Below are 12,118 nucleotides of genomic sequence, written 5' to 3'. Positions count from 1 at the left end.
AATAAAAACACAGGCTTCTTTGCTATACTTTCACAGAACTTGACCTCTTAGATGGGGATACTTTTCAGTTTAGACTGTTGTCTTCAGAAAGCTATTTACGTTAGCTGAGCCTCAGTTTCCTTCTCTGAGACACAGAAATACTGATGTCCATCCCATAGAATGCAGGGAGAGAGCAACCATGAGCTTAAAGTCCCTGCCATCCGCTGCCTGAGGAAGCGTCCACACATCCGAGTTCCTATCTCTTTTGTCTTTGGCTTTTCTTTTCTAGGTCATCAGGTCCCCGTCATTGACCTCTGTCTTTAAAACTGACTGTAACCGTCGCATGAGATGGTACCAGGGTGTTTCTCTATAGTGGAACCCCAGGCCTAGTACAGCGTCAGTCACAGCACGCCCAGGGGAGGCAATCTACTGGTGCCACTGGGAGCAGGCTCCTGCAGCAGCTCTGTGTCCTTCTCAGTCACCAGAGACAAACGTTGCTTGGGGTCCAAGCATACATCACAGATGTGTCACCCCCAAAGAGGGCAGGGCAGCTCCTGCCAAAGAGGCAGGGTCTCTCTGTTCTCTTCGCTGTCTCCACGCCCAGACTTCCTAAGCTAAAGGTCTGCGCTTTGCATTGAGAATCTCCTTGTACTCTTCATGTAATCCATGCCAATCCCTGTTTTTAAGGCCACCAACTGTGACACGGTCACCCATCCAAGAAACGCAGCCGGCACACGAAGGAGAGATTTTACTGAGCCTAGAGAGATTTACAATGAAGCACACTTTACAGCAGATTGGAAAAACTCAGGCTTCACAAAGACAGCGCTCACGATTACCAGGTGCGTTTGCTCAGAAGCACGCAGGGACCCAGGACAGGGAGCAGATGGGTGCCAACAGGAGGCCCAGACCTCAGGGCTGACTCTGTGAGGTGGCACTAGCTCTAGCTGCCCGCAGGGAGGTGCGACTAAAGATTTTTCCACAGTTCCCAGGGGAAGACACACTGTAAGTCCCTGCGGTCTGTCCTCAGGCTCCAACATACCCTGACTCTCCTGACTCTCTACAGCTAACATCACAGGGATCAGGACAGACACAGAAGCTGTAGCCCCCTAACCCACTTTAAATTTAGAAGTCTTTTACTGTCCTCCCCAAATCATTTTTAAAAAACTGTATGTATATATAATCTTGGAAATTTTCTAGCATTCTCATGAATAGATTAGTTTAAGAAATTCCCCTCACTCACTACAAGGAAGCAGCTACAACCAAGTTGTGCTTCAGTTAGCAACTGAGAGTTCTAAATGAGACTTGGATGAGACCCTCCTCCCTCAGACCTCAGCGCCACAAAGGTGGAGCTTTCGCTTGTCTCTGCGATGAGACGGGAATCCGAACTAAGCACAGCTGCCACAGAGCTGCCCTGGGCCTGGGGGGGTGGCTAGATTCTGTCCCACCCGACGCGCCACTCTCTGGGAACAAATGCAAGATGAGAAAACTGGCTATCTGGAATGAGATTTCTCTGACAAATGGGCCCTTAAGGAATAGAGCTGCTTTAGGAAGCCTGTAGGTTTTGGAAAATGACAGATGAATTTTTCAGGTGCTGTTGACAGGGAATCTTGTTTCAGGAATTGGTGTGAAAAAAAATTTCATCTTTCAGACAACAAAGAGAAATGTCCTGTCTAGGCGGCTCAGGCAGACGAGGTGTCAAAGCACAGTTATTCCAGCTCATTGGAAAGCAAGTTCCCTCATTACCCGTGAAAGCAGAACCTTCTCTCATTTCGGGGGACAGGGGGAAGGGGTCCTACCTCCCAGTGCCTTGTACCGCTTCTTTTGATGGCTACCGCCTAAGGGAGAGCCAGGCCCCACCCACCATTGGCTGCAAGATGGAGCCAGCCTTTAGCTTGCCCTCCCCTTTTCTCTTCGGTTATGCTGAGGGACCCCACTCATCATGGGGGGGGGTTCAGGAGTACTGTGACGTACCTCCATTTCTTGCTAATTATTAAAGTCTAAATGGACACACAGAGTTCAGAATTTTAAAGCTACAAACATGTACACACAGAGGGCAAAGTTACAAATTCATGGCACACTAATAGGCATTTTTACAGATTGATGGGCTAACAGGGTGATCTTAATTCATTTCTGTACTTTTCTGAACATTTTTTTCCTGAAAATAGTAATGATAAATAATTTCTCTTTATTTTAAGAAGCCAAAATAGGTCCTGTCTGGTCATGGATAGAGTCACGGCCATTGAAGATGTGTGATTACGCTTGGTCCAGTGACTTCTGAAAGCTTTTGTGCCGTTCTTCCTGGCTAGTGAAGCTGTTTTCTGGGCACGTGGATCAGGCCCACCAATAGCTCAGATCGCCTGTGGGTGTTCAGTAGTGGGAGGGCAAGGTGGCAGGTGCCGGGCACCTGGGGGTGGACTGAGTCAGCTCCTGTTGGAGCTGAAGGGGCTCTCAGAGCTCTCTCTCTCTCTCTCTCTCTCTCTCTCTCTCTCTCTCTCTCTCTCTCTCTCTCTCTCTCTCAGATCTGGGCACAACACCTGTGGCACCTTCTAGGTGGTTTGCACATCAGATTGCGGGGGAGTGAGGGGGGCGCTGGACAGGTTTCTAGGAACCCAAGCATCTCACTGCTTCTGTAGGACTTTCCGACACTGAGTATCGAGTCAGTGGTGAGAGGACAGAGCCCTTCCCCACCTCGTCCCGCTTCCCCTAACTCATGGCCACAATGGGCTCCACGGAGGACAGATCTGTCTTCCCAGACTGGATCTGGGTAGAGGGCAGGTGGTGACTGGCTAGCGGAGCCCTCCGGCCCTGGCTCTTCTCTGCCCACGCCACCCTGAAGGAAGGAACTGGGGAGGGCAGCCTGTCTTCCTGAGGCTTGGGTGGCCTCTGGCACATGCTCAGCAAGGCCTTGAGCTCCACCCGGAAGTTCTCATTGAGCCAGCAGTAGATGAAGGGGTTGTAGCAAGTGCTGCTCATGGCAAACCAGTGGAAGGCAAAGTAGAGGGCATTGTTGGTGTGGATGGCCTTGCTGGAGAGCAGGAGGACGTAGCAGTTGAGGGGGAACCAGCAGAGGGCAAAGAGGACCACCACGAGCACCAGCATCTTCACGGTCGTCTTCTTCTTGCGCCGCAGGGCCAGGTACTGCTCTGTGGTCACGTCGCCAATGGTGTTGCACAGCCACAGCTTCTTGGCCACACGGGCATAGGCCACCGAGATGATGAAGAGGGGGAGGAGGTAGAGCAGGATGAAGGTGGCCAGGTCCAGGTACTTCCAGAAGAGGTCAGCCGGCTCTGGGAAGTCCGGCAGGCAGAGGGAGCGCACAATGTCCTCGCTGGACCAAGAAGAGGGAGGGAAAGCATAAGATGGGGACCGGGCAGACTGTGAGTGGGGAAACCAGCATTTCCACTTCCTCCCTACCCCAGGCTGAGCACATCTGCTACAGATGTTTTGACACTGTGGCCTAATCATCCCATCATGCTTCGGTCTCCCCACAAGGTAGGGCCTTTAATAGAGGTAGGAAGACTTCAGACTCCGTGTTTCCTGAACCTAGCATCATGTCTTGCACAAAGTGGGCCCCGCAGAATGAATGAATGGACAAGGAAGGAAGGAAGGAATGAAGGAAGGGAGGGAGGGAGGGAGGGAGGGAGGAAGGAAGGAAGGAAGGAAGGAAGGAAGGAAGGAAGGAAGGGAACAGCAGTGTTTCTGTGCAGAAAGTCAGCTCCTTCTTAGAGTCCCCTTTGTACTCAGTTCTCATCCCAAAGGGAAACCCATGAATCTTTAAAACAGATGGAGGTAGGGAGACTATGTGGGAAGCAGGCCTCTAGAGTTTCTGTGACTTCTTAGCTTTTCACACAGGCTAGGAAGAAACTGAAGGAGGGGTCAGCTGATTCCCAGGAAACTAGCTGAGCCAAATCAAAACCCCACCCCACCCCACCCCACCCCACCCCTGAGCTCACGGTCTGTGCCTATGAACTGCAGGGGTGTGGTGTGAAGGTAGTGAGTAAGGTGTTCAACTCAGATCTCAAACGCTAGCTCCCTTCCACGAGTCTGCATGGAGACAGGCTATAAGGAAGTAGATTGTAGTTTTTAAAGAGAGTGTGGGAAAGAAGGAGTTTCTGGTGAGGACCAAGCTGGGTCTTGGCGGAGACACCTGTCTCAGAATCCTGCCTCAGAAGCTGATGCTCGTGCTTGTTTTGTTTCTAAGTTCTGCGAGACTTGGAATCTTGCTCATTTAAAACAAGGCAGAGGGAGACCCATCTCTGTCTGTGTGAGCACAGGCCTCCTGGTGACAGAGTGGATACCATGTCTGTCTGTGTGAGCCCATGCCTCCTGGTGACAGAGTGGATACCATGTCTCTCTGTGTGAGCCAGCGCCTCCTGGTGGCAGAGTGGAGACCATCTCTGTCTGTGTGAACCAGTGCTTCCTGATGACAGAGTAGAGACCATCTCTGCCTGTGTGAGCCAGCGCCTCCTGGTGGCAGAGTAGAGACCATCTCTGCCTGTGTGAGCCAGCGCCTCCTGGTGGCAGAAGCTGATAACAGCTGCCTTCTCCTCACAAACTGGCTAAAGAATAAGACAGAGCTAAAGTTGAAAAGAGCACAGGGAAAACAACAGAAAGACTAGGCATGGGCTGAGAGATGGTAAGAACGAATCAGTGAGGCCGTAGGCAGTGAGGAGGTGTACCTACAGCTACCAGGAAGAGTCATATCCAGGGGACTCTGGCTGACTCCCTGTGACTGTGGTCCAGGTCCGTTCTGGAGAAGGCCAGTAGGTTACAACCTCCCCTGAGCCCCAGGCTGCTCCTACTGACACGTCTCACCTGTACTTGAAGGTAAACAGTTTCTGGCAGATGGCATGTGGTAGTGAGAAGAAGGTGGCCATGACCCAGATGACAGCAATGTAGATGACACCCTTGGTGATGGAGATCCGAGGCTTCAGGGGATGCATGATGACCTGGAAAACAAGCAAAGGGTGTCTCCACTGAAGTCGGAAGCAGGTAAGAATCCAGGTGGCCCCTGAGCTCAGCTCAGCTCCAGGGGGTCACGTGGGCTCTGTGACTCCTGGCAGTCCCAGGGCCTCTTGGGAGTGAGAAGAGCAGGGTAGGGGTGAGGGGAGGGTACAAACCTGGTAGAAGGGACCCCAGGCTCAACCCCACCTCCTGGAGATCAGTGGTTCCAGACCCTGGATGATATGGCAGGTTCTGACCATGAGGGGTAATCTCCTGTCACTCACTACAGAAGTGTATTTGACAGCACCTATTAAAGCCATTCCTAAATTCCAACACAGACTGGCTTCCATGCATCTTGGAATTGATATTGTGTGGCAGCCAATCAACTCTTCTAAGAGGCTTAAATAAAGATGGACATTAACAGCGTTCCATTTGTGATTGGGCCCTGTGGCAGAGGTACCCCAGGGCTCTGATGGAATTAGTAGGGGTTGACCAGAGGTAGCTGTGTGCAGACTTTTCTCAGCTGACTTTGATGCCTTTGTACTGCATGAAGATTTGATTCTAACATGATCATGGCATTTTGGAAATAGAGATATCTCAAATTTGGACAGTCCATGTCTCTTCTGATGTGCAAACCCCTTCAAGAAGATTCTTATAAAGCTGTCATCCAGAGGCACTTAGATGTGGCTGGTGACATGAGACACTGGGTCATTTATTCCTCCGAGACAATCATTTCTCACAGCGTACGATGCTTTTAGTGTGGGTCTTTGAAATAATTTTTCTGTTGGCCCTTATGCTTCTCAGACCATCTCAAAGTAAACCTTGATTCTCTCTGTCCTAAAGATACTTGCCTCGTGAGTCTGCTTAAATTATCACAGAACAGGACAGTCTAGCGGTCAGAGCATGGCTTGGAGCCAGACAGATGTTGGTCCTCATTTTAGCTTGGTCATGTGATCATGGGAAAGCTGTGTATGTGCATTTCTGAACCTGTTTCCTGACATAACATGAAGAAGAAGGAAGAGGGGGAGGGAAAGTAGAAGAGGCAGCAAAAAAATAATTTGATGGTTGGGGTCACCACGACAGGAGGAAGTGTATTAAAGGGTCACAGCATTAGGAAGGTTGAGAACCACTGAATAGTCAGCAATATGTGCTCATGAATCGTAGCATTAACAAGTACCTGGCCCTTCCTAAATGGATGCCCTTGGGTCCTCTTTGAGTGCCTACCACCCGTGGGCATTGCCCCACATACTCACTCCTGTGCTACCACATCCTACATGCTCCTGCCATCGGGACACCCTGGCTTGTGTTCCTTCTACCCAATCTGGGCCAGAAACTCCATCTCCTACTTGAAAGCTTTCTCTGACCTGTAGTTACTTGCTTCTTCCTTTCCATCTGTAATTCTCTGGGTTTGATTTTCTACCACCAAAATAATTCGTTAAATTTAGAGATGGGAAATGCCAGCAGTGAGTCTTCACTTTGACAACAAAGGGGAAATAACCTTTTGCAACTACCAAAGGGTTTAATATCCCTTGTGTCCTTGCCGGAATTGATCAACAAGGAGACAAGTGCACAGGCTGACAGCTGGGCTGAATGAGTCACTGTCGTGAGAGCTTTCCCTACAGACACCAGGCAGGCATAGTCAGAGGGGGAGGATGGTGCCAGGAGTGGGTGCCCTCACCTGGTGACGGTCCACGGCAATGGCTGTCAGTGTCAGTGCTGAGACATGCAGAGAACAGTACTGGGCAAAGCGGCTGACATGGCACATTCCCTTCCCAAATACCCATGTGCTGTTTACAAAGCGAACCTGCGGGTAGAATACAGACATCAGGGGTGAACAGGGTGGATACAGGCATCAGGGGTGAACAGGGTGGATACAGGCATCAGGGGTGAACAGGGTGGATACAGGCATCATCAGGGGTGAACAGGGTGGATACAGGCATCATCAGGGGTGAACAGGGTGGATACAGGCATCAGGGGTGAACAGGGTGGATACAGGCATCAGGGGTGAACAGGGTGGATACAGGCATCAGGGGTGAACAGGGTGGATACAGGCATCAGGGGTGAACAGGGTGGATACAGGCATCAGGGGTGAACAGGGTGGATACAGGCATCAGGGGTGAACAGGGTGGATACAGGCATCAGAGATGGATAGGATGGATAGGACACAAACGTCAGGGATAGACAGAGTGGATAGAATACAGATGTTGAGGTGGACAGGATGGGTAGATTACAGACATCAGGGGTGGACAGGTTAGTAGAATACAGATGTCAGGGATGGGCAGGATGGACAGAATGCAGACATCAGGGATGGACAGATTATCTGCAGGTGCCAGGATGGATAGACCTTGACTGATACCCAGCTCAACCTCAGTGGTCTCTGAAGAGCATCTCTTCAGGAGGCCGCTTAGCTCTCCCAGTCAAGGAATCTTCCAGCTACTGTGCCGTTAGCACACAGTACATGGCTTTCCCCAACATAACCTATTCTTGATCATTGTCTTCACCAAACCCCAATCATGGCCCTGGGCCATCAGGATCAGAAGAGCTTGGGGAAAGTGCGGGCTCAGGAGGCTAGCCTTTCCACAACTATTCATTGCTGTGCAGCCTTAGCCGATAAACTCTGTTAACCTCAGTTTTCCCTTTTGAAAAAAAAAAATGGTTTCAGAATACTTACCTGAAAGGCTTATTGCAAAATCTGTAAAGATGGGAGAAACTGCCCAGCAAATTGTTAGGAGGTGATTATGAGAAATTGGAAGCTGACATTTTGAAGTGTAATAAAATTCTTGGCTGAATGGAACCTGGTCTAACAGGGAAACGTTTCCAAAAAGTCACAATATAGCATTTTGACTGTGCTCTGTGCTTAGAAGGTGTGTGTGTGTGTGTGTGTGTGTGTGTGTGTGTGGTGTGTGAAGGATCCAACACAGAGTAACACAGTGTGCAAGCGACCCACCACTGAGCTACATTCAGCCTCACGTGCATGACGATCTTGCAGCTGACCACCTGAGCGGAGACACCTGGAAAGGTGAAGGTTAGGGTGGGGAGAAACGGGACCCTTGGGAGGGACAAGGTCCTCCTTCTGCAGCATGCAAGGCTGTGCTCACTCAGACCTGGAGCAGCTCCTATGAGGAGGTCTTGTCCAGGAGAGATGGAGCATCAGTTCTGACCAAGGCACACCTGATCTGGGAGGGGACTGAATGTAGAGAGTACCCCCTAGAGGGTCAGACACAGTGCAAATGAGTCACCAGTGGGAGTGGAGTGGGCAAGGGAAGAGATCGACAGCAGAGACAGGCGTTCTCTCACGACTTGGATTGACAGAGTTTGCCGCTTGCTGCGGTCACCTTAGTGGCCTGGTAGGTGTAAGGCAGATCCGAGGAAGGGCCAGCCTTGACAGATACACAGGTATGCCTCTAATTGGTATCTGAGGAGCATCCTCTCCGGAGGCTTCTTAGCCCTCCCAGCCAAGGAATATTACAGGCACTGTGCTGAAGTATGGGCCACTGGGCTTTCCCCAGCATAGCTGATTCGTTCCCACTCTGGGGTCTCCGAGTCTTCTCTCCTGCACCTGTGAAGCAGGCTCACACTTTCTCACATGAAAATCATGCCTGGTAGAGAGCAGGTGTAAAGTGTGTACAGCACGCCATACTTAGCCAGCACCTCAGCCTCTGAACTGCCGTTCTGACTACACAGGATGTACTTAAGGTGAGCGAGGACTCACATACGTGGAGCCTAGGACAGCGGCCAACAGCTCTGGATCAGGGTCTGTTGGGAAATGAGGAGTGAGGTGTTTGCCTGGCCTGTGTACAGGACAGTTGGGTCGAGTTTGGCTACCTCTCCTCAGGGAAACACAAGACCCAAGGCTTTGCCCTATGCCCTGGAGGAGCCATTGAGGTTACAAAGCAGGTCATCTTTAACCCCTCTGCCTCCCACCCACAATCAGCAAGAGAGCAAACCTAAACTTCCGGTGGGACACCACCCCTTCCCAGCTCCCAGAAACTCCCCACTCTTGATCCTGCCACCATGGGTTCAGGTGGGACACGGCTGCTGGCATGTGGGACTCACCCAGACGAAGACAGATGCTTCAGGAGGCCCAGGCCTGACACACTTGCCCCAGCCTCTCTTTCCGGCCCACCCCACCTTCCCTTGCCCACTCTGATGTGTCTTTGGTTCCTGCACCTCCACCTTCACCCGGTCACTCGGCCATCTCGCAACACAAGGTGCACTTCAATGGCTCCTCCTTCGGGCTTTTCCTGCTCCCTCTCCACTGTGTGTACTGGTCATTCATTTCCACCCAGAAGTTCTGGTTCTTGTACAGCTGTTGAAATGTCACAACCTTTGCAGAGTCTCCTTTGACCTCTGCTGAATCAGGATAAAGGCCTGCCTCCTCCAGACCCCACTGCACTGTCTGCATGTCTCTGTCTTGGGAACTACAAGCAAGCGTTTATTATTGTCTCCGTGATCAGAGAACCAGTCTTCATTCTGGCTGCAGTAAAACGGGCTAGGAAGAGGGGCCCAAGAGGAGGTTACTATCACCAAGCAGTCAAAGGCAATGCCTCTCCGCAGTGAGAAGGCAGAGGGCTTTGAAGATCCCAGTTCTCACCACCTGTGTGCACAGAGCAACACTCTGGACGCTCAACAGGAGCTTGGCCTGGGGAGGTTCCGTGGGTCAGGTTCAAAGCCAGGCTGCTCTATTTTGTCATGTAGGAAGGGCAGAGCCCCTTCTCACAGGAGGTCCCTGGGTCACTCAGCTCTCAGCTTCTTTGTCCCTTCATGTCTATATCCATCCGACCCTGCAGCCCGCCTCTGAACAACAGCGACGAGGCCCTGGAACCTTGCAGCTCTCATCGGAGACCCACCCCAGCTTGCCCTTTCTCTGATAAGAAGGCAAGGGAGGAACCACAGAGAGCCAAGATGCAGCTTTTCTAAGGATCAGCAAGGCACAGAGCATTATCGGGACGCCTTCATGTCCTTGGTCAGTGCCTAGGGGACCCTGAGCAGCCACCGATCGAGCGATTGGTTAGTATAGGCTGAGGGAAGTTGGTGTCTTGGAGCAGTGGGAGCAGAACATGAGTCAGGAGCCCCCACTCCCACTGGCGACTTAGTGCACACGCCAGGGAACGTGAGTGAAAGGAATCAGTTCTCCTGGCTCTGCAGGTGGCCATGGACAAGACCTGGCTTTCTGTGCCTTGGTTTCCTTATCATATTATGCCAATATGCTCTCAGAAGAGAGAGTGGGAGAGAGAATGGGAATGTTTCGAAGATGGAAAATTTGGAAGAACATCACATGGACAAGTGGCTGCAATGATCCATCTTTTTCTGTCTTCATTTGTATGTGAGGTAATAGATGGATAGATAGATAGATAGATAGATAGATAGATAGATAGATAGATAGATATTCATTCTGCTTGGCTAATAGCCCTAATAACACATTATTCCATACATTGAAAGGGATGCAACTCGCTGTAGAGATGAGCTGTCTGTCACTGGGACTGCTCAGCCACACCCTCACTATTTCAAACCGTCCATAAACTCCCTGGTCACTAAGGGGCAAAGCAGCACCTCTGCTGAAGAGCAGGGGCTCAAAGAGGGAGCCACTTGCTTACCCTGTGCAAATGTCCCACACCCCAGGCTCCAGGCCACCTCCATGCTATTCCCTCCCAGAACAAGCGTCCAACAGGGCCTCCCCGTCAAGCCACCAAGGGAACACAGCTGAACCCACCAGCATCCAGAAAGATGCTTCAGGCTCCATCAACAATCGACAGCTGCTGTTCAGACAACCCAGACAGCAGCACTGGGAATGGGTGGGAGGCAGGCTTTGCACAGACTGACTTGAGGGACAAGAAGTGACCTAATAGCCTCTGCTAACATTTCAGGGACCCGATTTATTGTTTGCTCATTTCAAATGCTTGTGACCAGGTAAGTCACACAGTGAATGGGCAATCCTTTAGAGCCAGCTGCAGACACTCGACTCATCGAATCAGTGCTATCAGCTGCAGAAACTCTGGCCTGGAAAGGAAGAGGGAAAAGAAAGAAGGGGAGACAGAGGAGGAAGGAATATTGAGGAGTGACAGGAAAGAAAGGACTCTCAAAGATTAGGACATGAAGACAAAATAAAAGCTGAGGTGACCGAGGATAGGAGGTGGAAGGAGGAGGGTGAGGACTGGAGGTGGTGAGGACCTGGAAGGGACAGAGAGACAGGAGGAGAGAGAGAGAAGAGAGAATAGACCCATGCATCAGGAAAAGAGAAGCCCGGGGAGGGCCTGTCCTTACCAAAGTGAATGGTGTGTTGAGCAACGTGATCATGATGTCTGCCACTGCCAGGTTGACGATGAAGAGGCTGGTGGCAGAATGCATGCGCTGGTTCTTGAAGATGACATGACAGACTAGGACATTGCCGAAGAGCGAGAAGACAATGATGAACGAATAAGCCACGATGAGAAGGGCTTTCACCGTGGGGTTCTGGGACTCGGCCCCGTAGCGTCTCCTGCCCACGAAGTTCTGCCAGTCCGAGAAAGTGTAGTTTGTCCAGAAGTGCGAAGCATTGGTCCCAGTCAGGGATGCCTCCATACTCGGATGCTCAGTGACGACCTGCGGCTGCTCTGTGCCTAGCACGGAGGACAGGAGAAAGAGCAGCAGGACAGGAGGGACCATCATGCCCAGCCACTGCGGTTCTGGACGCAAGGGTCAGACTCCCCGCCGGCTCGGTGCGTGAAGGCTGGGCGTGGGGCGCTCAGCACACCGGGCTACAGGGGTGCGCAAGGCAGAAGGAACCAGGGCGCGAGGGGCGCGGAGCACAGAAGGAGCCCCGACCTCGGAGAAACCTGGACCACGCCGGGTCCCGACTGGAAAGGCCACCGAGATCCGCAGTGAGTCGGGACCGCAGAGGGAACTCCGAAATGCAGAGGGACTCGGATCCTGCTGACTGCCAGCCGCCTCTGTCACCCCAGCCCTCGGTGGCGCTCGCCCGTTCTCGCAGCACTTTTATACCTCTGCTCTCGCAGCGGCCAGTGCGCCTCCGCCTATAGGGCTGTGCAGCGTCTCTTCGCTCCGGTGACGCGCTCAGCTCCAGCCGCCTCTCTTGCGGCACCGCAGTCCCCAGCGCAGCCTGCGCCGGCCCCTGAGCACTGCAGCCCGGACTCGGACCGCCCTCCCTCACGCTCGCCAGCTTTCTTTCTGTACAGTAAATCAGGGAACAGGTGTA

The 12,118-nt window shown here is 51.9% G+C and overlaps 1 protein-coding gene across 1 annotated transcript; it reads right to left on the bottom strand.

The window, feature by feature from the left end:
* Window positions 1-762: 762 nt before the first annotated feature.
* Window positions 763-11,912, bottom strand: Gpr83 (G protein-coupled receptor 83). Its single transcript, XM_057767898.1, has 4 exons — window positions 11,188-11,912; window positions 6,602-6,727; window positions 4,795-4,928; window positions 763-3,307 (listed from the first exon to the last, which is right to left on the bottom strand). Exons 1-4 carry the CDS (start codon window positions 11,569-11,571, stop codon window positions 2,683-2,685), a joined length of 1,269 nt encoding a protein of 422 aa, XP_057623881.1. The 5' UTR covers window positions 11,572-11,912; the 3' UTR covers window positions 763-2,682.
* Between the last annotated feature and the right edge of the window lie 206 nt (window positions 11,913-12,118).

The sequence above is a fragment of the Chionomys nivalis genome, chromosome 4 (assembly GCF_950005125.1).
Source record: "Chionomys nivalis chromosome 4, mChiNiv1.1, whole genome shotgun sequence".
Taxonomy (NCBI): domain Eukaryota; kingdom Metazoa; phylum Chordata; class Mammalia; order Rodentia; family Cricetidae; genus Chionomys; species Chionomys nivalis.
This window is presented reverse-complemented; position numbering and strand designations above follow the sequence as displayed.

What these genes read in the sequence shown, in the direction of transcription:
- Gpr83 (XM_057767898.1), bottom strand. Translation starts at nt 11,571, where the DNA reads ATGATGGTCCCTCCTGTCCTGCTGCTCTTTCTCCTGTCCTCCGTGCTA. An exon ending in TTGCCGTGGACCGTCACCAG is followed by an intron (nt 4,929 to 6,601) that starts GTGAGGGCACCC and finishes CTTGTTTTCCAG; the next exon opens with GTCATCATGCATCCCCTGAA. An exon ending in CTGTTTACCTTCAAGTACAG is followed by an intron (nt 3,308 to 4,794) that starts GTGAGACGTGTC and finishes TTCTTGGTCCAG; the next exon opens with CGAGGACATTGTGCGCTCCC.